At 46.5% G+C, this 25794-nt stretch overlaps 1 protein-coding gene across 2 annotated transcripts in view; it reads left to right on the top strand.

The window, feature by feature from the left end:
- COL6A3 (collagen type VI alpha 3 chain) overlaps positions 1–25794 on the top strand; it is a gene marked incomplete at both ends in the record, with an annotated part of 50521 nt that overhangs the window by 11656 nt on the left and 13071 nt on the right. The window contains 31 exons of one of the 2 annotated variants that reach the window (XM_080621811.1): positions 1325–1924; positions 3218–3784; positions 6387–7007; positions 8132–8731; positions 9332–9934; positions 10541–11143; positions 12372–12718; positions 13193–13271; positions 13610–13755; positions 15112–15204; positions 15605–15658; positions 16666–16737; positions 17680–17706; positions 17819–17863; positions 17970–18023; positions 18191–18253; positions 18645–18710; positions 19356–19409; positions 19915–19950; positions 20453–20515; positions 20820–20882; positions 21577–21639; positions 22315–22377; positions 22906–22956; positions 23532–23567; positions 23673–23735; positions 23846–23908; positions 24561–24593; positions 24702–24738; positions 24846–24857; positions 25008–25501. In XM_080621811.1, coding sequence (XP_080477937.1) covers positions 1325–1924; positions 3218–3784; positions 6387–7007; positions 8132–8731; positions 9332–9934; positions 10541–11143; positions 12372–12718; positions 13193–13271; positions 13610–13755; positions 15112–15204; positions 15605–15658; positions 16666–16737; positions 17680–17706; positions 17819–17863; positions 17970–18023; positions 18191–18253; positions 18645–18710; positions 19356–19409; positions 19915–19950; positions 20453–20515; positions 20820–20882; positions 21577–21639; positions 22315–22377; positions 22906–22956; positions 23532–23567; positions 23673–23735; positions 23846–23908; positions 24561–24593; positions 24702–24738; positions 24846–24857; positions 25008–25501 — 5771 coding nt within the window. Of the gene's footprint in view, positions 1–1324; positions 1925–3217; positions 3785–6386; positions 7008–8131; positions 8732–9331; positions 9935–10540; positions 11144–12371; positions 12719–13192; positions 13272–13609; positions 13756–15111; positions 15205–15604; positions 15659–16665; positions 16738–17679; positions 17707–17818; positions 17864–17969; positions 18024–18190; positions 18254–18644; positions 18711–19355; positions 19410–19914; positions 19951–20452; positions 20516–20819; positions 20883–21576; positions 21640–22314; positions 22378–22905; positions 22957–23531; positions 23568–23672; positions 23736–23845; positions 23909–24560; positions 24594–24701; positions 24751–24845; positions 24858–25007; positions 25502–25794 lie in introns of both variants that reach the window. The other variant, XM_080621810.1, reaches the window with a different exon arrangement.

The following is a 25794-nucleotide window of genomic DNA, read 5'->3' as shown; positions in this document are numbered from 1 at the left end:
CAAACGTTTTAAAATCAGTTTGCCAATACTTGTCCTTAATTAAGATGAGTATCACAGTACTTATCATTTAATAAGCTTTTTTGTTCAGAACGTGTTTCTTGCTAATGCAGTTTTGCATGGCTGTACACAAACCTGGCATTCTAATCTGCAATGGAAATTTAAAGTGTTCCCAGACTTCCTTGTTCTGTAAAGCTCATTCATGCAGCTTCTCTCTTTTTCCAGTCCTTTTGCTCTATTGTACTCACAGCTATTCACATACACCATAAGCAAGTAATCATATCCTACTCCATAGAATGACTATTATTAGTAACATATTGATTTTGACACTGGGCAGTCTGCTTTGTTTCAACTAGATATTGTCTCACCCTGGGCCTTGAATCACACTTTTCTGGGAGACAGCCCAGGAAGGACTTAACTTTAAAAAAGGAGCTAAGAACTGGCTGGTTAAGGCCAAAAGTGGGAAATTTCTCTCTCTTGAACAGCCCACAAAATGTATGTCCATAACTGCAGACATCAACATGCAGTTTTCTGCACTATATGTAGCCATCAAACGAGCAGGTGGCTCAAGCAGCTGTTGTAGTCTGGTTTGGACCAACTTTCCTAAGCCTATCAGTAAAAGGTATTTTTAATACCCACTCGAAATACCAACCAAAATGGTTGCTTGGCAAAAGTGTTTCCCCATACAAGTGGAGCTTAACCCTGCACCACAGACCAGCCGCTGCTGGCTGCACAGCATGACCATGGAACCATGCAGGGCAGTACATGGTTCTCTACATGGGGATGCATGGGAGCATCTCCATGGAATGGGGGATTGCTATCACCTAAGGGGTGATAGTACCGGGTGTCAAACCCCACTTAAAATGCCAAAAGCAAAAGCATTCCCTAAAGCTTCGTTAGAAAGGCACAAGTAGTTGTGTGTTGACTTGCAGATAAGCAAGATGTCTATAGGTGTAATTCTGTATTGCTCCACCAAAATAAATGAAGCTGCTTTTTGATGGCTAAGGGTCTGGGGCAGAGCATGCAGTTCTGGTACTGGCAGCCATTGAAAAGATCTGTCATGGCAGAGGCTAAGCCCCACTGATAAACTTGACACTTAAAAGACTTTTCAATACACATCAGAAACTTCCCCTGCCCAATTTTGTCATTTCCAGCAAGGCCCTTGTTACTTCTGTGCTGATCACACTCTTTCCCATTTCTTTTTCTCATCCTTCCTCCTAACCATGTTTACATGCGTGTACAGCGTACGCTGTATGCACACATGACAAAAAATAATCCATGTTTGTTTTCTGTGATGTCTCATGTTATTTTCTGTGCTCTACTGCAGTTCAAGTAACCAAAAGGGATATCATCTTTCTTTTGGATGGATCACTCAACGTCGGAAATGCCAACTTCCCCTTTGTGCGTGACTTTGTTGCCACCCTAGTTAACTACCTTGATGTCGGCAGTGACAAAATCCGAGTTGGCTTAGTGCAATTTAGTGACACTCCTAAAACAGAGTTCTTTCTGTATTCGTACCAAACCAAATCAGACATAATTCAACGTATGGGGCAGCTGAGGCCCAAGGGGGGGTCAGTGCTGAACACTGGCTCTGCACTGAACTTTGTGCTTTCGAATCACTTCACGGAAGCCGGTGGGAGCAGAATAAATGAACAAGTGCCGCAGGTCCTAGTCCTGGTGACGGCAGGGAGGTCTGCCGATCCCTTCCTGCAAGTTTCCAATGCATTAGCTCGGGCCGGAGTGATGACTTTTGCTGTTGGAGTTAGGAGTGCGGATAAGGCAGAGCTTGAACAGATTGCCTTTAATCCAAGAATGGTATATTTTATGGATGATTTCAGTGCTCTGGCAGCTTTACCCCAGGAGTTAAATAAACCTATAACAACATATGTTAGTGGAGGTGTGGAAGAGGTTCCACTCGCCCCAACAGGTAATACCTACCTTCCTGCATGCTGACTGCGTTAAGTTAATCTTGTTTCTCTTGACAGTTTGTTCCCAATGTACACCTTCACATCTGTCCAAGGCCCTGAGTCATCAAAGCAGTTAAGGCTGTGTATCAATACATAGCTTGGCTATGTATTGATGGTTAAACTGGCAGCTCTTAATTTCTAACACACTTCAAAGTCAGCACAATTTTAAGCCTTTTGGCAGGTCAGGATCAAAGCGAGTCTATAATCACCAGTCACTCAGGTGGTCCCTTTCTGTTGCCCTAATAATGTCACAACCTGTAAATGCATCTTTGGCACTAACTCAGGCAATGGGAACATACACTTTTGGCCACAAGGAGTGGTGTGGGAAGGTTAAAGTTGTGCCAAAGAGCACAGAGGAGCAGAGGTCTAGCCAGGTACAGGTCACTGAATCCTTCCTCAGAGCCACTTTGTCAAAGTGCTGTTATCAGGCTGTTACAGAGGCCAAATTTGACTCCAGATATTCCAAGTTATCCTCCAACATTAAACCCCAAAGCTGTCGGAAAATATAACCATTTTTAAACAGGTATTTGCTCACTATTTCCCTTATTTTGGCTATGTGCATATCAAGACTTAAGAACAACCAGGACTGTTTAGTATGGAAAGGACACCATTAAGATAAGTATGAAAGATGTTAAACACACAGATATGAGATGCTTGGTTTTCCCTTGGATATTCAATGAGATTAAAAGGGCACCAAATGGAAACAGGTAAAAGGCTTTTTCTCCTCCCAAAGTCATAACTAGCCTATGGACTTGGATGCTCCTTGTGATGCAACTAGAAGTATTTTTAGAGAATACAGAATACGCTTTGTGTGTGTATGTATGTATGAACTAATATCTGTTATCTATTAAGCCTTTAAATAGATAGAAACCCCACAACCCTCCACTGGTGTTGTACTTCATGCCTCTATTACCAGCATATTGCTAGACTATACCAACATCACTGGCCTAATCTGAAACAGCCAGTTTATGACATGAATAATATAATGCAATACGATGTATGATATGACTATCTGGTGCCTAAGTTTAGTGAATCCTAGGGCAGAGGTGTTCTTGTTTCCCCTTCTTCCTCAGATAAATAAGTCAAAGGTGCTGTTTAGTCTTGTAGCCTTTGAATACTTTGGTATATGAAAATCACTCACTTTGCGTATTGAAACCCAGCTAATTTGCAGAGATGTTTCTAGGATGATGTTTGAGAAGAAAAATGCCCTCATCTCTGTTTTTCCCCTCTTTTCATTTGTGAATTTATTCTAGAAAGCAAGAAAGATATTTTATTCCTGATTGATGGCTCAGCCAACCTCTTGGGTAGCTTTCCTGCTGTCCGGGACTTTGTACACAAAGTCATTTCTGACCTGAACGTGGGTCCTGATGCCACACGAGTAGCTGTAGCTCAGTTCAGTGACACCATCCAAGTTGAATTTGACTTTGCTGAACTCCCATCTAAGCAAGACATGCTTCTCAAAGTGAAAAGAATGAGGATAAAAACTGGGAAGCAATTGAACATTGGAGCTGCACTGGATGAGGCTATAAGAAGGCTGTTCGTGAAAGAAGCTGGAAGCAGGATTGAGGAAGGAGTTCCTCAGTTTTTGGTCCTCCTTGCTGCTGGGAGATCAACCGATGATGTGGAGCAACCGTCAGATGCTCTGAAGCAAGCAGGAGTTGTGACCTTTGTTATTAAAGCCAAAAATGCTGACCCCGTAGAGCTGGAAAGGATCGTGTATGCCCCACAGTTCATCCTGAATGTCGACTCCCTCCCTCGGATTTCAGAGCTTCAGCCAGACATAGTCAACCTCTTGAAAACTATCCAGCTTCAGCCAACAGGTACAGGGACTCCCAGGGTTTCCAAAAGGCTGAAAGACACCACTTATATGACCCCCTCAATTTGGTAACTGGGACAATTGGGTCTGGTGATGTTTAAAACCATTCTGTAGAAACTGCTCCTCTGGTCAGACCCTGATCCGGAAAAGAAGGTCCAAACTGAATTTTAAAGATGAGCAAGGAAAAAATCTTGTGTTCAGCTGCAAGAGCTGCAGTTGGTGCTGTTACTGGGGTATAAAACATGGTAGAAACCTGAAATACCGCGGAGCCATTGCCCCAGAGATCTCACATAAGTTCATGTGCAGTGCTGCCCAAGGGCTAGAAGAAGCAAATAAAGGCTTGTCTCAATTTCTCTTTCCATCCTCCCTTTTCTGGAGGAGTGGTAAGGAGCAAGGAGCACTGCACACGCTGGATTTGCTTCCACTCCATTATTTCTTACAGGATATGACAGCAGTTTCTATGTTTTGTACCTATGCACCAGTAAATCAGATGCTCTTGGCTCAGTTACCGTCAGCCTCCATAGATGAGTGTGGATTAATTGAAGAAAAAAAAAAAGTCATAAAAAGAATCAGATAGCCACAATTATAAATTCACATTGTGGCACTGGAAATGATGCAGGTCCAGCTGTGTGATTTCCTAAGGCAGCCCTACCTTCGGTATTAACCTACCTCCCAACAGCAGGTGGGGAGAAAGAAGTGTGTTATAACATCCATGTCATCTCTCTATACAAGTCCTAGGCAGATGGACTTAGAATCATAGAAACATAAACAAGATATAGGGTTGGAAGGGATCTCAGTGTGCCATCTGCTACATACTCTTGTCCCCAACAGGATCTTCTTGTCCAGAACCAGCTGACATGGGTCTAATCTGTCCTGAAAATCCTCCAGTGGAGGAGATTTCCCAGCCTCTATAATCAATCTGTTTGATTGCTTTTATTTGTATCGGTAGATACTTTTTCTTAATGTCAAATGTCTGCCTTCCTAGTCATAGTTTAAGCCTTTTACATCTCCTTCAGCTCAAGGAGGATACAGAAGTCAGCTCATTCCCATGTTTTGTGTGACATTTACTTTCAGCTTGCCACATACGTCTCTTTTTGGTCCTCCTGTCACCAGCTGTATACCCAACTCGTTCAGTCTTTCTTTGTAGGTCTTGTAGGTCTTTTCTACCTTTTCACCCTTGTCTTTCCAACATCATCCTGACCAGAGTGTAATAATGGTATCCACTGGTCATCTCTTACCCTATCCTTTCCTTGTGGAGTCATTGTCCTTCCCATATTTGTGCAGCTTCTGCCTCAACATAGACTAGTGTGACTAGTGCTCTTGAGCTGCTCCCTCCTTTTCAAGCCACTTCCGTCTTGTCAAGATCATTTTGAATCCCTCTGACCACCAAGTACTGTGAATAACTGTGCCATTTGCTCACAGATAGCTGCATCCACGTACTTCTAATATTCTTGGCTACATGATAGACACCTTGTAAGAGTACCCATATTTTTTCTTCTTCATCTGCTATCAGACACTTTTGATAGGATTCTCTTCCGCTGCTCCTGAACCTTAGAAAAAGTGTCTGAACCTGGGATGCACCAGGCAATGTCTGATGCCTCTTCCTATCTGCATGGTTCAGTGCAAGCTATATTATCATTGCAGTCCTATGCCTTAGCCCACCAAGTTTCCAACATTCCTCTTAAATAATAAACTTGATCTGAAGTTTGCATTAAGTCTTCAACTGCTTTTGTTAACTCCATTATTCATAAGATTTTCTTCAGAGGGGCAGATTGCGCTCCTGCTTGTCCCACTTGACCCTGCTATAAACAAGCCAATGTCGCTTTTGGAGATACCATCCGTCAGTTGCTGTTTGAGAGGCAGTGATGCTTTCTGCTTGACTGAGCCAAAGCTTTACAATTCTGTTAATAGCAGAATGTGTCAACAGTTCTCTAATCTTTGGCATTTCAGTCTTGTTTGTGTTGTTTTTAAAAAAGAATGGTCAGAATTCATCTCTTTTTTTGTGCTTGAAGTTAGTAAAGAAAAAAAAATCAGTTAAAAAAAAAATAATCTCCAGTGTCTGGCATTTTAGAAAAGATTTCACGGTTTTCACTTGGATGTCTTTTCCAGCAAGTTTCTTTTTGCATGAGCATGAGAAGGATTATTTATTTCTAAGTTCAGTGATGCCTCGGGAAAGCTCTCCATCTCTCACTGCCTCCCTGCAAGCACCCTGTCTGCAGTATGCAATGCCCCAGACTCCTGTTGCATATTGCAAAGCCATATGTACCAGCTTCACAGGCCCCTTGGGAGCAGTCAGCTTCTCCCAGCCTCAAGTAGGAGATGGCACCCAGAGTCCCTTGGCACCCTATTTCCTATGGCTCTATGATTCTATGACTCAGTGGATAAGGTATGGCACGTGTTGCCGAGCATTTTCCACTGACTTCCACCCATCTGCCTCTTCACCAGTGATTGCATCTGATGGCAAAGGAACTGAACCATACGTCCTGACTCCTCAGTTTCCCTTCCCTGAGCTTTTGTACTCCTTCAGTTCAATGTATGTGGAGAATAATAATCACTGCAAAAGAGAATCTTAATTATTCCCCCCTTCCCTTACTTGTCTCAAACAGTAGTTGAGAGAGGTGAGAAGAAGGATGTGGTGTTTCTAATCGATGGCTCAGATGGTGTCAGAAGAGGTTTCCCTCTACTGAAGACCTTTGTCCAAAGAGTTGTTGAAAGCCTGGATATCGGTCGTGACAAAGTCCGTGTCGCCGTTGCACAGTACAGCAGTGGCGTGCAACTCGAGTTCTTACTTGACACCCATGAAGACAAAGCAGATCTCATCAGTGCCATCCAGGAGCTGAAGATTATGGGAGGATCTCCTCTGAACACTGGAGCAGCCCTCGACTATCTCATCAGGAATGTGTTCACTGTGTCGAGCGGCAGTAGGATAGCGGAAGGCGTCCCACAGTTCCTGATTCTGCTGACTGCTGACCGGTCCCAGGATGATGTAAGGAGGCCCTCGGTGGTCCTGAAGACAAGTGGCACCGTGCCGTTTGGCATTGGGATTGGAAATGCTGACATCACAGAGCTACAGACCATTTCCTTCCTCCCAGATTTTGCCATTTCTGTGCCTGACTTCAGCCAGCTGGATACAGTGCAGCAGGTCGTCTCCAACAGAGTCATCCGCCTGACCAAGAAAGAGATAGAGTCACTTGCCCCTGATCTGGTTTTTACATCACCCAGCCCAGGTGAGAAGATGTTTGTGTCTGCACCGAGAGCCAGCAGCAAAATATGATGTTTAATAACATCATGGTTGCAACACAAACTGAGAAAAGCAAGCGGTCCCAGCTAAGATCCCAAGTCCATCTTGGTCTCACTGTTGATGCAGTTTAGGATTGGTAGGAGCTGTGTAACTAACCTGAGCCACCTTTAAGCCCAGTTCCGCAAGGTCATCCTTGTTGTATCTGCATGGAAGATCCACAAAATAAATGCTAGTACCTTGATCTTATTTAAGTTGTGATGGATTTTAAGTCCATGCTATTCCTTGTGGAATGGAAAATGCGTCATTTAGATGCTATAGGGACGTCTTCACACCGCTATAAATCAAGGTCAGCTTCCTACTAAATGTAAGACCTGCTGATGTGTGTTACATTTGCCACACGCATTTACTGGGGGAAGGAAAGCTGGAAGCAGGCATCAAGAAAAGGATCAGATCTTCCATTTCTGGTCTCGCTCAGAATGAAATCCAGCCAGCTTATGCCTAGGGTGAAGGGTATGCATCCCAGATCAGTCCGTTTGAAGCCCTTCTATCAGTACCTTCCCTTCAGAGCCAGACTGATTTCCTCCATCCCCATTTATCAGTGTGGTATTCAGCAATAATTGAGGCTCTGTCCTGCATTATCACTGCAGAAAACATTGTATTAGGAAGCAAAACTTACCCTGGAAAGGCAGAAGATGAGAGAATAATAGAGAAGCTTTCTTAGAGGATAAACACAAAGATAGAGGGGTGGTACCGAGTGTAAAACAGCCCCGGACTGCCTGGAAACCTGCTCTGAGTAAGGAATGTCACCAGGCTACATTTCCTTGTATGGAGATCCCAGAAGGAATTGTTGCAGGCTTCCCCTGCTCCCTCTTGCTTCTTTTGCTCTGGAAGTTGCTGTTCTTGCACTCCCTGTGGATGTGCCTAGCAGACTGGTCCTGTCTCTGTGATATCTCCCACCTGCTGAAAGCCACAGGAGCTATCACAAGCAATGAAACAATGAGCATCCTCCCCATGGCCAAAGACGTGGGCCAGTGATGTAGATAATGAGCTTAGCTGTTCTCCATAAGCAATGTGCGATGCATCTTCTGACCACTGCCTTCCTTCCTGCAGCGGGTGTGAAGAGGGACGTCGTGTTCATGGTTGATGGTTCCCGCTATGCTGCCCAGGAGTTCTACCTCATCCGTGACCTCATTGAAAGGATAGTGAACAACCTGGATGTGGGCTTTGACACCACCAGGATTTCGGTGGTCCAGTTCAGCGAGCATCCGCATGTGGAGTTCCTGCTCAACGCGCACTCCACCAAGGATGAAGTGCAGAGTGCTGTGCGGCGGCTGCGGCCACAGGGTGGCCAGCAGGTGAACGTGGGGGAGGCCCTTGAGTTTGTGGCAAAGACCATCTTCACCCGGCCCTCCGGGAGCCGCATAGAGGAAGGCGTCCCTCAGTTTTTGGTCATCCTCTCCTCCCGCAAGTCAGACGATGACTTGGAGTACCCATCACTCCAAGTGAAACAAGTGGGGGTGGCACCTATGGTGGTAGCCAAGAATGTGGATCCTGAGGAGATGGTACAGATTTCCCTTAGTCCTGATTATGTATTCCAAGTCTCCAGCTTCCAGGAACTGCCCAGCCTCGAGCAGAAGCTGCTGACTCCTATTGAAACCCTGACAGGGGACCAAATCAGAAGGCTGCTGGGAGATGTGCCACCTTCTGTAGGTAAGGCTCTGTCAACACCAGCTGCTTCTGTGTTGCTGTTCAAATAAATCTTGCCCAAATGTGTAAATAACTTTTCATGCCTTCTCTATAAACCAAGGTTTTCCTCGGTTAAAAGCAGACGTGCAGCACATGTACAGTTTTAGAGGGAAACTGTCAGATACATAGAAATTTGACCCAAGTACTTAAATGCATTATAACTTGTGATTTTCAAGTCAGGTGCCTAAGTATGTTACCTATTTTGATTCAAGTCAAATACCACAATATGTACAACTCTTTCTTCCCATTTAGCAGCTGTCCAGGAAAGAGAAATAAATCTGGGGCAAAATGAAGTTGGAAACACTGACAAATCCAGAGAAGAGTGTTAATGAACAAACCAGATAAGGCTCTGAGAAATGCACAATTTGAGTATGAGGCAGATTGTTAATACACACTTGCACACAAACTCTTTTGAAGAGGCTTCTCAAAGCACCATGCCTAAAGTTGTCTAAAATATGCTTTGCAGTTTTACATCACACAACAGATATAGCACAAAAATCCTTCAGCACAGCTTAAGCAAGGACTTGGCACATAATTTACTCTCTTCTTGCTTAATTTCTGCAGACATTTCTGGTGATGAAAAGGACATAGTCTTCCTCATTGACACCTCTGACAGCGTCAGGCCCGATGGGCTGGCTCACATTCGGGATTTCATCAGCAGAATTGTTCAGCAGCTGGACGTTGGGCCAAACAAGGTGCGGATTGGTGTGGTGCAGTTCAGCAGTACTGTCTTCCCCGAGTTCTACCTGAAGACCCACAAGTCCAAAAATGCTGTCCTGCAAGCCATCCGCCGCTTGAGGCTTAGAGGAGGGTCCCCTCTGAATGCTGGAAAAGCCCTAGATTTCGTGGTGAAGAACTACTTCATCAAGTCTGCAGGGAGCAGGATAGAAGATGGAGTGCCCCAGCACCTCGTTCTCATCCTTGGAGACCGGTCCCAGGACGATGTGAACAGGCCTGCTAATGTGATCACATCAACGAGCATCAAACCTCTGGGTGTCGGAGCTAGGAATGTGGACAGGAACCAGTTGCAGGTCATTACCAATGATCCTGAGCGTGTACTTGTGGTGCAGGACTTTACAGGACTCCCAACTTTGGAAAAGAAGGTGCAGAGTATTCTTGAAGAGCTTCCAATACCTACAACAGAAACCCCTGGGTTTCTAGGACCTGGTAAGACTCCTGTTTATCCTGTAGACTTCTCTGGACAGAGCACAGATAAAATTTGTTTAATGTTTCCATATGTTTCCATATGAAATGTTTCCGTATTAACACTTTCTGAATCCCAACGCTTTAGTTGCATTCATTTAAAGAACACGTAGAAGATGACTTTGTTGAGTGTATGAAAGAATAGAATTAAATTTGAAATAAGATGAGGGTGTCTATCACAAAACCAAGAAATGTTGTGTGAAGTGTAGTAAATGTTGTATAAAACCTTTCTTCTTGTATATGTAATTATAGAATGGTTTGGGTTGGAAGGAACCTAAATGATAATCCAGCTCCAACTCCCTGCCACGGGCAGGGACACCTTCCACTGGAGCAGCTTGCTCCAAGCCCTGTCCAACCTGGCCGTGAACACTTCTAGGGATGAGGCAGTCACAGCTTCCCTGGGCACCCTGTGTCAGTGCCTCAGCACCCTCACAGGGAAGAACTTCTGCCTAATATCTATTCTAAATAAGAGAGAAACACAATGCCACTTCACAAAGCACCAAGCATCATAAATAGTATGAATGCTGCTAACAATTATTAACAGCTGTGTTTTCTCTGTAATCTTTCCAGGAGGAAAAAAGCAGGCTGACATAGTGTTTTTGCTGGATGGCTCCATCAATCTGGGGAGAGATAGCTTCCAAGAAGTTCTCCAGTTTGTCTACTCTGTGGTGGATGCCATTTATAGGGATGGTGACTCTATCCAGGTAGGACTGGCCCAGTACAACTCAGATGTCACTGATGAGTTTTTCCTCAAGGACTACTCCACCAAACCTCAGATTTTAGATGCCATCAACAAAGTCATCTACAAAGGTGGACGAGTGGCAAACACCGGTGCAGCCATCAGGCATATCCAGGCAAAGCACTTTGTAAAGGAGGCTGGCAGCAGAATCGACCAGAGAGTACCCCAGATTGCCTTCCTCGTCACGGGCGGGAAGTCCTCAGATGATGGGCCAAGTGCCTCCTTGGAAATCACACAGAAAGGCGTCAAGGTGTTTGCAGTAGGCGTCAGAAACATCGACCTGAAGGAAGTCAGTAGGTTGGCCAGTGAGAGTGCCATGAGCTTCAGAGCATCCACAGCCCAGGAGCTGTCTGAGCTCAACGAGCAGGTTTTAGTTACGTTGGAAGCTGCTATGGAGGAGAAACTGTGCCCAGGAACAACGGACGTTACAAGAGGTAAGCGCCATCCTCTCATAATGTGCTCAGGCCATTCCTGAGGGTGGCTTTTAATATCCAGTGATGTTGATGGACTTCTCTTCTCTTCTGCTTTGCCTATAGCCTGAGGTGTGGCATGGGCTCAGATCTCCTCCATGAGCATGGTGGTAGGCTTCAAACCTTAGGTATGAGAGCTGCCTGTCCTTGTGCTTCAGCCTACTGTATATATAACAAGACAGCTGGGCTTCTTGGCCATTCGGTCCCTGGCATGCATGGTGTGCTGGAAATCAGAATTTCTCTTGCCCACTTGATCTCATGACAGGTATATGAGAAAAAACTAGGGCATGTGTGGTTGTAGTTTAAGCTAAAATTACCCTAAGAAGGAATCCCATGATTTGGCTACTTCAAAAGTGAAGTGAGGGGAATTGGGGTGAGTAAGTGAGCTGGTATTGCTTTTGGACAGAATCCCAGCAGCTGGCTTAACTTACTACAGTACGGCAAGTCCTGCTCCCAGGATAACTGACCACAGCTCAGCCCTCTGACTTTTGTGCAGAGGTGTCTCCTGAACCTCTGGAGAAGCTGAAGGAGAGCCACAGCAGCCCTGAGCTGCGTGAGCATCAGCTCCAGCCAAGATGAAAAGCTGAGCACAGGGGAAAGCAAACCGCTGCTGGTGGTAACCATGATTGCAGCGACACTGGGATTAATACTAAAGAAAATTCAAACACCTTCCAATTTCAAAGTCTACACAGCGGCAGAAGACATTAAATCTGGATGGAAGGCATCCAGCAGCCTGATCTCCCAGTGCTGCAGACCAATGGGCAGCTCAATGGCTGCAGGGTGGCTCCAAGCCCACGCTAAATATTCCTGCAGAAAAGCAGACAGTGCAAACTCCCGCTGGGCTTGTCTTGGTCAGCTCCTCCCAGTGCTAAGCAACAAGTGCAAGAAAAACATCAAATAAAATCAATGAAATGCAGATTTTCCCAGGTTATAATTACTGAGATGAAACGAAGTAGAAGGCACTTACTTGTGGATCAAATGTTGTCAGTGCCTGATGCAGAGAGAGTCTTCTCTAAGGACTGTGCCAATGGCAGGGGGCTGGAACTAGATGACCCTTATAAGGTCTCTTCCAACCCAAACCACTTGATGATTCTAAGACTAACAGAACAATCAATTGGGAAAGTCATTACTTGAAAAACAGTTACATTGCTCAATGGTGATGTTCTCTTCTCTTTTTGCATTTCCCTTTCAGATTGTGACTTAGATGTGATACTTGGTTTCGATGTCTCAGACGTTGGGCCTGGCCAAAATATATTCAATTCCCAGAGAGGTTTGGAGTCCAGAGTTGAGTCTGTGCTGAACAGAATAACGCAGATGCAGAGGATCAGCTGCACTGGCAACCAGGAGCCCAATGTCAGGGTAGCCATCATGGCCCAGGCTCGGGGGGGACCCGTGGAGGGTCTGGACTTCTCCGAGTACCAGCCTGAACTCTTTGAGAGATTTCAGGGCATGCGAACCCAAGGGCCCTATTTCCTCACAGCTGATACGCTGAGGTCCTACCTGAGCAAGTTCAGATCCTCCCCCGCTGGCACCACCAAGGTAAGACAAAATGAAGGACACTGGGATGGTGTTGGCCAGGAAAACTGACCTCTGATGTATTGTAATTGGTAAAGCAACTGTGAAATCATGATAAATTAAAAACGTTCATTAAATAAATGTATTCATGATAAAGTTGATGACATAAGCACCACTAGTTTCCGATGCATTGTCAAGGTCCTTTCCTGACAATTGCCGAGCATTGCTGCAGCCAGTACCCATGAGCACTGCCTGGCTGCAAACTATTGCTTTCCAAGTATTTCCCTGTCTGTGCTTTAGCAACATACACCTGTGTGTTATGATGTACAGAAACCTGGCACAGAAATGCAAAGCTTCATAGCCTGGAAAGGGTGTAGCGATTCCCCCATATCCTCTCAGATGAAGCATCCCTTGGAAGAAGGCCCTTCAGGTTGCATGTTGATTGTGTTTTGTACTCAAAAAGTTCTGGGTCCTGATATAAATTTGTTTCTCTCCCAGGTTATAATCCATTTCACTGATGGTGTAGATGACTCAATAGAAGAGCTGGAGGCCACTTCGTCTACTTTGCATTCAGAAGGTATTTTTTTTTACTCTTCAGGGCAGTGATTATAATCCATGTTAATATTTGGCCCATTTTACCACCTTTTCTAATGAATCCTCCAGCTTTAGATAGTAATGAATAAGGATTTCATGATTTCTACATGCACTTGCTGCTCTTTATTGCCTTCCTGTGATATTTAGCTGCCAGCTGGCACCTGGGTAACTTGCGCTGAATGTGCTTGAAGATGCTTGTCCTCAACTGATAAGCTGTACTTGCAATCAGAGGAGTGGATAACCCATCCTTACAGGGGAGGTTGTGCAGGCTCTGCAGAGCACTCACCCCATCACACAGCCCCTTCTGATTCTCCCTCTCAGGTGTCAATGCTCTCATCTTCGTCGGGCTGGACCGAGTGAGTGATTTTGACAGAGTGATGCAGCTGGAGTTCGGTCGCGGGTTCACCTACAACAGACCGCTCCGAGTCAATCTGCTGGATCTGGATTTCGAGCTGGCGGAACAGCTCGTAAGTGACTTGGCACAGGCAGGGCTGCCTTGTAATGCTGGAAGAAAGCTGACTCTGGATCTCCTGTGGGGCTGAACCGAGGCTGAATGACACCCTGCTGGCTCTGGTCCTCTCCCCTCCCTGCCTCACATCAGCACTTCTTACAGATGCCACAGCAAGAAAAGCTAAGAGCAGACCATGGCGCTGCCTGGTCTCATACCACGCCTGAAGCACTACTCCAGACAAGGCTACAGCGTGTGGGATTAGGTTGAGTGGGATAGGATAAGATGCCATCAAAAGCTGGTGTGCCAAAAAGACCGCCCTCCACCTATATTTATATTGTTGGGTTTTTAACCTTGCGGGTAATGCATTGTCATGCCTTGTCAGTGCTAAACCTCTTGCAGAAGCCCTGCTTTCTAGGTTTCTTTCTCCAAGTTGATAAACTGCCTGTATTTCAGACACACTTTTAACAGGTGAAGGAGTTATCCTTTCTTCTGCTTCTCTGCCATATATGAAGTCCCTCTCAAGTTTGTTGGGTAAATTTGCTATCAAGCTTGGTATGTCCAGTTCCTCCCAACTTCACATCTGTTACCAGTATCATTAAGCTTCTTTTCCAGTAGATATAATAAGATTGGGCTTAACTGCTGATCCCTGTGGTATCCTTGCTGGGCCCTTCTCCACAAATCAGCATGCAGCCACTTGGGAGTAAACCTTGGGTTTGGGGATCACAGCTAGTCCTCAGCCCATCCCCAAGTAATTCAGTTGCCTAAGAAATCCTTTCAAGATGTAAATGTACAAAGCTGGCAGGAAGCATTTGCAGCCAGCAATATACTTGGCAAAGAAAGTGATTTTTTTCCTTCTTATAGGATGATGCAAAATCAAGCTGTGATTTCTCTGAATCCCTTTCTGTCTTTCTGTCTTCTTTTCTCCCCATTTGTTGTGTGCTCACAAACTGCTCTCAGCCTGCAGGTCGCTGGCCAAGTATTCCCTGCAATGACCTTCTTATAGGCTATTCCACATATGTTTCTTAGGAGATGAGATTGCTCTCTTCAGTGACCGGCACTGCTCTGGGGACTGAGCTAAATGCTCTCTACAAATTCTGCCCCACACAGTTCCTATTTAAACCCTTGCCTCTGATGTCCAAAAGAAAATTGACTGCTGCTTCCTAACCATGCAACCTATTCAGTCTGCCAACACACTCCTCCTTCTCCTGGTGTGCTGTGGGTGTTTCAGGGCAGAGGGACCCCAGAATGCTATCGAACTGATGTTAAGTTTGGCACAGGAGCAATTGCACAGACTCAGGGGCTTGTAGGAGTTACAGTGCTGGTACTCTGCCAGGTTTTAACACCTTGTTGTCTCATGTGCATTTTGCTGCAGGACAACATCGCAGAGAGGACTTGCTGCAAGGTCCCGTGCAAGTGCTCAGGGCAGAGAGGGGACAGAGGTGTGCCGGGCCCCATAGGACCTAAGGTAAGTCACTTACCTGGGTATGAAGGGCGTTTTCATGCAACGTCAGTGTCCACTATGGTGGTGATGGGTGGGTGTTGTGCAGGCTGCATACACTGTAATAGGTGATGCTAACAGGAAGCTCATCTCCATTTGTACCCCATTTTAAAGCTGTCCCGGGGCCATGCATAGTGGTTGAGAGCTGCTCTCCTCCATCACTAACAGGCTCTGTGTTGTAAAAGAAGGAGGGAGTGAAGTGTCTTGTGAAAGTATTTAGAGACGTCAAAAGGAGATGGTTTCTCTCTTCAGCTTGTTTACACAGGTGACCAAGCAGCCACTTTGTGCAAATCTGGGGAAATCTTGAGTATCAGTTTAGAGGGAGATCATATGTAAGAAATGCAGAATCCTCTCTGTTGTCTTCTAGGGTGCCACGGGTGATCTTGGCTACGGAGGCTATCCTGGTGATGAAGGAGGACCGGTAAGTGATTGTGCCTGCTCTGTACAGTACTGCTCAAATAAAGGACCTCACCATAATGGAGGCTTTTTCACTAAATATTTTCTACTTGTGATGTGGGCTTGGATTAGATGAGAAAGCAAGCAGAACTTTGTGTTTTCCCACCTGATGGCCTGAGTTGTTGGTCGCAGTTCCTCCTGGGTCAGTAAGGAACAACTTGGGAAGTGAAGAAGGCATGATGGGGGCAGTAGCTCCTATTATTTGATGTGATGCAGCGGTGTGCTGTTCCTCCAAGGCAGGTAGGATTGTTTACAGCTGATCCCAATCATCTCTGAGCAGGGCACAGTGATTACGAACACAGTAAAAACCCAACTTCAGTAAAGCTGCAGCCTCTGCTAAAGTTAACTGTACCCAGTTCAACTAAGAGATTTGAGTTAGCCCAAGAATGGGACCAGGAAGGCGTGTTTTGATCCATCACAGTGGCAGACAGCGTGAGTCCTGTGACTTCTTACTAGCACTGCTTCATCCAAGCTCCTGATGAATCCCACGTCACCCCTGGAATAAACAACTCTCCACACAGTACGCCCAGGAGGTGAAGCTGAGGCCATGGGGCTGATGGTGCTCATTGCTTTGCCAATAGCACAGGCAGGGCCAAATGCTGCTGTCAGATATCATGTGCGAGGCAATGTTTTCATGGGGCTCTGAGGTCAGGATGGGGTTAGACATCTTTGCAGAGCTCGGAGGGGTTTATCTTGTTTTATTTTGAAGGAGAAGTTTTGTAAAGCTCTTTCATAGCTGAGAGCTTGGGAGGAAAGTTTCTCAGGGATGAAGGCTTGGAGTTGGTCTGTGCATGAAGAAGGTTGTGGGCAGGAGATGGTGGGGTCTCTGGGCACTGGCCTTTCAAAATCTGATCCTAAGTTTAGTCCTGTGCTTCCAAGCCACCTCCTGCACTTGCTGATAGGTGCAGTTAGCTGAAGAAACATGCTTAGCAGTCAAACCCTGACCTCTGTGTTTTCCCTTCTGTGCAACAGGGTGAACGTGGACCTCCCGGTGTGAATGGGACACAGGGTTTCCAGGGATGCCCTGGGCACAGAGGAACCAAGGTATGTGCAGAAGCAGCCTTTCTGGAGCAGACCCAGAGTCCAGCTGGTGAAAGTCCAGCAAGGGCAACTCCTGCTGCTTTAGGATGTCACACAAGAGCTGCTGCATCCACCTGAGTGGTGGTGTCCTCCTGGCCAAACATCAAGGCTTCCAGCTGGTTTCATAGCTTTAGCATTGCTATGAAGAACAGAAGGGTAGCCTTGCGACCAAGGCTCAATCTGCAAACAAGGCTGATCTATTTTGTGCAGGCTCTAGGGGAAAGATGTGAGAAGAGATGGGTTTGTTCTGAGCACCAAGAAATGTGTGTCTCGGCCCAGGGGTGGGATGGTGTGTGGATGGAAATCTGTTGAGGAGGAGGGAGAAAAGTGAGCCATGGCTGCTGCTTTAAAGAGGAACCCTGAGCACATGGTTCAGGACAGCAACCACGAGCGAGAAAAGGTAGTGAAATCTGTAATATTTATGGGAAATATTCAGCAATGTTAAGGGGATGTTTCCTACCACTTTCCCTGACCACAGGATCCTCTGGCAGGCTGCAGAGGAGTGCATGAACCAAGCCCATTGCAGCTGAGATACTGAGTGTCTTCAAAGAGCCGCTCAGCCTTGGACAAAGGCACCAAGCCTGGATCTGGATTCATATAAAAGTAGGGGTAGGGAGAAAAGGAAGCCAGTGGAGCAAGAATTGTGGGTCAGGAGTAAGCTGGTTTATTGGATCAGCTGGCTAAACTCCATGATGCATGTATTGTATCTTGGCATGAGTGTTGAGGAGGCAGCTGAGGAAGACATGAGAGAAATAAGGGACAGTTGAACCCTGGTGCAGCAAGCTCTGCTCTCATGGCCTGGTCCTGGCTCTGGGTCTGCCCCCAGGCCCAGTCCCCCTGCCCCACTGCTTCCCACAGCGGTGAACTGGGCCAAAATGGAGTAACTCCCTTTTCTGGTCTCTGCAGGGTTCTCGGGGATTCCCAGGAGAGAAGGTATGGAGCTACCTCCTCATGCCACAGCAGTGAGCGTGAGCATCTGGACAGAGCCTTCCTCCCTGTGCCCCTTTCCCATAGTGAGCATTTGCCCCTTGCCTCTCTTCCACAGGGTGAACTGGGAGAAATGGGTCTGGATGGCATTGATGGAGAAGAGGTTAGTGCTTTTAGCTGGTTTTGTATTTATAATGAGATGTTCTGCTGAAACATCTGAGGGACGCCTTGAAAGCGGCAAATAGCCTGAAGTATTTTTTCTTCACTAGGGAGACAAGGGTCTGCCTGGCTCCTCTGGAGAGAAGGGATACTCCGGAAGGAGGGTAGGCTCTTACCACGTTTATAACGGGGCTAAATGGTGGTGAAAAGAGGATTTGGGCGGGGGGGATGGAAGGCCCCCGCGCTCTCCTCAGGGCAGAGGTGCGCGGCAGCAGAGGTACTGAAGGCAGGCGAGGCCTGCTTTCTGCTGACTCTCTGTCTCCTCCCGCAGGGTGACAAGGGAGTGAAAGGCGAACGAGGAGAACGCGGTGACCGCGGGCTCCGTGGAGACCCGGTAAATAAATGCTGCTGAGGTATCCCCTTGGCTTCCCATGCGCTTTCCACCGGTCCTGGGCTCATCAACAAGCATGCACTCAGGCTTAGAAGTGCCACTGGACAGGGATAGGTCCAGCGACAGAGCACAGGCTCCGAGGTGGTGTGTGTTACACAGGCCTCTTGACGCCAACCTGCCAGTCAGTGTTTCATTCTGTGGAAATCCCCCTTCATCCTCTCCTTCAGTGTGATTATTTCTCAGCTGAAAAGCTGTGTCTATCTGAAAACAATATTTTATCTAATTCAGTCAAAAAGGAAAAGAAAAGTTGGTTCTGAGCCGTGGCAGGGCAGCTTGATGCCTGATTTCCATGTCCCACTTACACAGATGTTTCTCATTGCTCTTTTGCTTTCAGGGGGATTCAGGAGCTGATAATACTCAACGAGGATCCAGAGGCCAAAAGGGTGAAATTGGACAAATGGTAAAGTTTCTTTGTTGTCTTTTGTTGTCTTGGTTTTTACAATAGAATAGGACAGAGAAAGTAAGAAGAAAAGATGTTAACAAAAAGGTGCAAGGTTCCTAAACCTGTTGGGCCTGCCAGAAGGAATACTTTTCCATGAGAAGGAGTTGGTTTGCAAACTTTCTTTGGGAACACGTGAGCTTAGAAGATGTTTTGTGTGAAAAGTTATCATTACTATTTTTATACAATGCCTTTGGGGATGTTTTCACTGGAAACAAGTTTGTACTTGGAAATTGACTTCATATGTTCCTGTGGGTCTGAACATAGAAGTGTTCAGGTGATAACAGATCTGATACCAGTCCTGATTCACCTGGAACCTTTGGGAAAAAGCTTCACACACTTGGAAAACGTTCAAACCCCATTGTTTTCTTCATAATAAAAATTCATCTTAAATGTCAGGAGGCATTTACCAAAGAACTGAAATGTTGGCTTGCACTAGCTCAGAAACTGGATGTGAAATCTCCATGAGCTGTTAGGATTTCCACTGACGTGGGAATATTGAGTAACTTGTGTGAGAGCATGAAAGATCAGTTGTGTGAGACTTGAATCTATTTCCCCAGTGCCATTCATCTCAGGCCTCTCACTTAAGTTTTGCTTCCCCCTTAGGGAGAGCCAGGACCGGTGGGGCTGGATGGCCAGGATGGTGAAGTCGGAAGGCAGGTGAGCTCCAGACCCACACTTAGAAGGGGCCTAGCTTAAACCAACAATGACATTTCACCTCCCGCCTTTGCATGTATTTTGTTTCACAGCTATCAGGATTTTAACCTAAATAAAACCCTGGACAAATAAAAAAACCCAAGAAAACTCAAAAGGAAAATGCCTGTTTTTTTCCCGGCCTATAGACTTTAAAGGTCTAATCTGAGTTATTCCCATTCAAGTAACTCAGTGCTCAGACCAGTGAAGCTACATCTGACTGACTCTGGCATAGGCATCTGGCATGCAGGTGTGAGGGAGCAACTCACCTATGTGGTGAAGAGTTGGGGGACATAAAGAAGGAGAGAACATGCTTTGATACAAGACAGTTCTCTCCCTCTTTTCCTGGTAGTTTAAGCTATTCAAATGTAATTTTGGATTAAGAGAAGTAGCGATACATGGATCAAAAAGCAACAGAGAAATGCGTGCTTATTTATTTGAGTAACAAGTCTCATTGTTTCTTCATCTGCAGGGTATGGCAGGACGCAGGGGACCGATAGGAGTTAAAGTAAGTGGTGATGGGAGCAACACATGGGGCTCCTGCTATGCCACTGGCCAGGCAGCCACAGCACCCAGAAGCATGCTAAGAGAGATACAGGCTTTGCTTCCTTCTCTTTGTCTCCTCTCTCCTCCCAGTTTTCCCCTTCTTCCTCAGGCTCATCTCCCTGTATGCTTCTTGCTGGATTCAGTGCAAACTCAGCCATTCATATGCCCGGGGCTGCCCGTCCTCTGCAGCGTTCCCTGGCCAGATGCTTTGTCTCAGCTTGCTGCTGGAGTAGCGTAATGGGGCCAAAGCATAAAGGAGATTGCTGCCCGCTGATTGCAGGAGGTGAATTAACCCACCAGTTCTGTGCTTATTCTCTGCCATAACCATATCCTGAATAAACATCCCAGACAGCTGCCCTTCCCTGCTCTTTATGCAGCTGTAAATGCCCTGAGATCTCCTGAGCTTCTTGGCATTGACCACATTCCCCCATGCTAACCTGCATTGTCCTGTTTTGCACTTCAAGGGTACCAAGGGCTTGCCCGGTCAAGCGGGGCCAGCTGGAGAACAAGGCATGAGAGGGCCACAGGTCAGTGAGCTTAAAGCAAACAAAATGTTTTAACTCGTGATGCTGTTGCATTATTTCATCACAGCCACTTCTTCAAAGAGTCTCAGTAGCGAGGACTGTTGGGATTTGGGTGTTTTTGGATGTATTGTGGCCTGATTGTCCTGCCTGGGGACATCGAGCCATCCCATTCGTACTACCCAAGCTGTGACATGTTTGATTACCATCTCTCGGGTGCTATAGCATTTGCTTTCCTTTGTGACCTGGGATAGCACTGGTGTGTTTCTGCCCATGTGTATGTCGCAGCCTCTCTTTTCTCTCCACACAGGGTCCTCCTGGCCAGCTTGGCACGCCAGGCATCAGAGGAGAACAGGGTGTTCCTGGACCCAGGGTAAACCCTTTTGCTGCTTCTCAGCCATTGACCTGGCTGTACTGAGCAAGAACATCTCACTGAGCTAATAAGATGCCACCAATGTGTCTTCCCATTCCCTTTAGGAACCCTCTAGGGTTCCAACTCTGTTTAACTCTCTTATAACACACTCTTCCAGTGTGATTCTCCTCTCAGCTTATGCTAAAGAGCTCTTGATCAAGAGTTACAGAAGAGAAAGAGTTCGAAGCAAACACAAAGGGGTCAGGACTTCATCATTTGGCCCATTGATGGTTTGTGATCTTAACTAAAGCCTGAAGTGACGTGCAGGACATCTCTGACACCAGAGCACAGCCATCTCACGTGCTTGCTGGGGCCTCCCATGCGTTCATTTCTCCCTCCTGCTGCATACTCCAGCAAGACTTGAGGCACATCCTGCATTTCCCCATCCTGAGCAGGACTTTGCCCCTCTTGTTTGCACCTTTCCCAGGGGGGTTCTCTAGGGACAATGTAAGTCACTGCTGACACTTGTACTGAACTGACCTTGTTCTTCAGCTCTTCCCAACTGTGAATTAGACTTCTGAACTTCCTAAGGTGCTTTGAGAGGCACCAGCCCTGGTAGTTAATACACGACTTCCATGGTCACCCAATACCCTAGTTTTTGGCACCCAGTTTTATTGACATGTTGCCGATACGCCTTTCCCTGTCTCCATTCCAGGCCGGTGGTGGACCACCAGGAGCCCCAGGAGAGCGGGGCAGGATCGGTCCCCTGGGATTAAAGGTTTGTCTTCACGAGCATTTGGTATCAGCAACTAAAACAGTGATGAAAAACTTCTGGATAGGAGTGACCTTAAAAAAAATATACTTCAGATGAACCTCTTGGAGCAAAATTACAGTGAAAATCACTGGCTTGTACAGTGCAGAGTAGAACAGGGTCTATGCTCTGGTTGCTTCATTAGGCTCCTCTTCCATTGAACAGAGTGGGAAAAGTAATTGAGTAACTGAACTTCCCAAGTAATTTTCCAGGGCAAATTCTCAGCTGATGCCCACATGGGAAGGTGGGTGCTGGATCTTTCCAGATCCTCTATAGGTGAAACCATGTGGTTTATAGTTTACCTTTACACACACACACACGCACACACACACACTGGTTCATTTCCATGGCAGCTCCACTGTCCTTTTGCACTGGCAAGACCTCCAGAGCTTGAGAGCTTCCCTTTTGCAGTGTTGATGAAAAACAAACCCCATCCTGTGGTGGGAGCTGGCTGGTCTCTGGTGTCCCACTAAAGAGCAAGTGTTCTGTAGCATTACTGCCTGTGTAGGTCCAGTCATGACTGTCTTCTGCAAGGACAGCTGCAGGCTGGTCTGTATAAGGAAACCAGTGCTGATGGGGTGGGAAAGTCTTGGAGTTGCCTGGAGTTTCAGCACATGCTTTAACAGATGCTCCTGTTTTCAGGGTGAGCCTGGAAACCCTGGACCCAAAGGGGCAAATGGACAGCAAGGTCCACGAGGAGAGATGGTAAGTGTGGCCATGCACTCACATTTTTAAAGAAGCTCGTCTGAACCTTCTCCTGTTGTAAACAGGTCACAGCCCTTTCCAGCAGATGTTTTAGCTCCCTATGGACTTTGCATCCTACATAGTTCAATTGAGAGAGAGAAACCAGCTTTATATCTTCAGCTGGTGTGAGCAGAGTTGGTAACAGTAGTATCTTCAAGGAGATGAATTGTATTCATTTGAAAAGTGACTTTTCACATCTTGGAGATCACCCCTAAGTACATCCCTAGTATTGACTGACCTCCTAACCTGCTCCTCATTGCTGACTTCTAACTGGATTATCATGTATATACTAAGCAGTTTTAATTCAAATTTGTAGTTTTGGCCCCACCTTTTTGTGCTATTTTTTCTTGCAATAATTTAATCTGTAGAAGAACTTCTCGAAGTCTGTGGCATAAATTGGTTCTGATTGGGTATTGATGGTGCTGTATCTGTGAGGTTTAAGTGATTCTTATTCGATGCATATTAATGGCTTTGGTTTTCCATTTTTAGGGTGATGATGGACGAGATGGTATCGGTGGCCCAGGTCCTAAAGGCAGAAAGGTAGGTGTATGCTAAGTGTGCTCATAGGTTTATGCACATGTGCCCAACATGAGTTACTAGGGACAAGGAAGTAGCTCATGTCTGCAGTGCAGATGGGCAAGGGCAGAGCCTAAGTGAAGTCAAATACATACAGGGACAAAAATCAGCCCTGTGTGTACCCTGATAAAAAGGTCAGGCAAGATACTTATAACCTTTCCCCTCTGCATTTGTCTTATTTTTGCCTACATAGATCAGCTTCTCCAAGGAAGAAGCACAATGGTTTTGCACCTTTTGGCCAGAGACCCCCATGAATGTCTCTGGGACTTGGAAAACAATGCTCCAGCATCTCTGACAGCTCCTCTACAGTTGAAATTACCCACAGAGGAGCAGCCAGACCTTGAAAAGAGCGGCTGCCTTCTTTGTATTAATCATATGCGGAACAAAGTTGCAAACTGAATTTGCAATCTCACTCCCTTTTTCCTTCATCACTTAATCCCTGCAGTTGGTACAGATCTGCCTGCAATTGGTACACATCTCCCTGCAGAACCCTCTTAATTTGCTAAACCATATTCAAATAAACCTTCCTGTTGTTTCAGGGAGAACGCGGCTTCATCGGCTACCCAGGGCCCAAGGTATGGTGCAGCCCATGAGCTGTGTATTCATTCTCCAAGTGATGTAGCAATTATCTGTGGTCCTGTGCAGGTTTAGAGATACCATTTGTGTTTCTCCCTGACCAGGGTGGACCTGGTGACCGTGGTGTTGCTGGAGGCCCCGGCCCTAAAGGAAACAGAGGCCGCAGAGTAAGTGGGACCATGGCACCTTCCCTTGCGCATGGACAGCCTGGAAGATGCATACATCTTTTGTAAGCATTGACACTTGCTCCTGGGACTTCTCTGCTCTTTCTTTCTAGGGAAATTCAGGAGAACCTGGGACACCTGGTCAGAAAGGAGAGGTTGGATATCCTGGACCATCTGTAAGTGTTCATTGCATTGCTGATGGAGCCTCTTGCTTCCCCCTTTGAGAGGTTCTTGGTTGCTTCCCTGAGAAACGTGGTAGTCCCTGTTGGTGTCAGGGGTTGAAAAACATGCCCATTGCCATCTCCTTCTGATTTCAAGTTGGGCAAATTCCTCTTTTACTTGTCATGGATGTGTCTGTATAAATTCCTAACTAGCTGTTTATAACTGATAAATATTCACCCATCCTCAAACTGCAATGCACAGCAGAAGGCAAAACCCAGTAGACAGGCTCTTATCAGGAACTGGGATTCCCCTATGGCAAATATGCCACTTCATACTCCTTCTAGGAAGTTCTCAGCTCTTTGTCATTTATTGCCCCACACAGGACATGGTCTATGACCAAATGTGACTGGCACAGAGCGCCCTAGAAAGGACAAGGTGACTTGGCTTGCTTTGCATATGAACCTGGAGCATTGTAAATGTCCCATTTGGGTTTGACCTCAACTAGGTTTACTCCTCACATGGGGAAACGTGAGAAAACACCTGAAAACAAGCAGGTTTTCCCTTAGCTTCTCCATGAGCCATGGTTAAGTAATTATTCCAGCTGGTTACAGGGGGCACCCTGAAAATACACGTTGCACTCAGTTTCTCTTTATTTCTTTTAAACAGGGACTTAAGGGTGATAAAGGAGAATCCAGAGATGTAAGTGTGGCATAAGTTCCTTCTTGTACTGAAATACTCTTTTGTTGGCTGTGTCACAGGTCTCTTTTTTTTCCCTTTTCTCTCCCTCTTTCATTTTATTTTCTAAAGCAATGTGCGCTTGTGCGGAACATCAAAGACAAATGCCGTGAGTACATCAGTGCTTTGCTAAATCCCCGTCTCTACCCTTGTGTGCCTGTCATGTTACACAAATGGCACTGACCAAACTCCTTTCTTTCCTTATCTTTCCCACAGCTTGCTGCTATGGTAAGTCATCTTCAACGCCAGTGTGACTGTGTGCCACAATTGCGTTCTCCACGTATGTGGTATGAATGATTTACCCCCGCTGAGGACATGGGCCTTGCACCCTGCCAGCTATCTGGGGCACTGTTTGTTCCCAACACACGTTTCTGGCAGGTCCCAAGGAGTGCCCTGTCTTCCCAACCGAGCTGGCCTTTGCTATCGACACCTCCTCGGGTGTCGTGAGGGAGGTTTTCAACAGGATGAAGCAAACCGTGCTCAGAGTGGTCAACAACCTAACCATCGCTGAAAGCAACTGTCCTCGGGGTGCCCGGGTGGCTCTGGTCACCTACAACAATGAGGTCACCACCGAGATCCGCTTTGCTGATGCCAGGAAGAAATCAAGCCTCCTCCAGCAGATCCAAAACTTCCAGGCAACCCTGACCACGAAGCCACGTAGCCTGGAGACCGCCATGTCCTTCGTGGCCAGGAATACATTCAAGCGTGCCCGAAGTGGCTTTCTTATGAGGAAGGTGGCTGTCTTCTTCAGCAACGGGGACACAAGAGCCTCCTCGCAGCTCAACGACGCTGTGCTCAAACTCTACGATGCCGGGGTCATGCCAGTGTTCCTAACCAGCAGACAGGACCCGGTTCTCACCAGAGCTCTGGAGGTTAGGGGTCATGCACCCTTTCTTTCATTTCTGGCTTATGAGCTCAGTCTGGTTTGCTGGGGACATTGACAGTGTTTGCTCCTACAGGCAGTGGGTGGCTTCTGCAGTCTTTTCAGGTGCCTTGTGCTGAGAATGTGTTGCTGTGCAAACTCACTCAGCAAGAAGTTCTTCCCTGTGAGGGTGCTGAGGCGCTGGCACAGGGTGCTCAGAGAAGCTGTGGCTGCCCCATCCCTGGCAGTGTTCAAGGCCAGGTTGGACACAGGGGCTTGGAGCAAGCTGCTCTAGTGGAAGGT

This window comes from Psittacula echo (assembly GCF_963264785.1).
Source record: "Psittacula echo genome assembly, chromosome: 6".
Taxonomy (NCBI): Eukaryota; Metazoa; Chordata; class Aves; order Psittaciformes; family Psittacidae; genus Psittacula; species Psittacula echo.
Note: the sequence above shows the minus strand (reverse complement) of the source record. Positions and strands in the feature narration are given on the sequence as shown.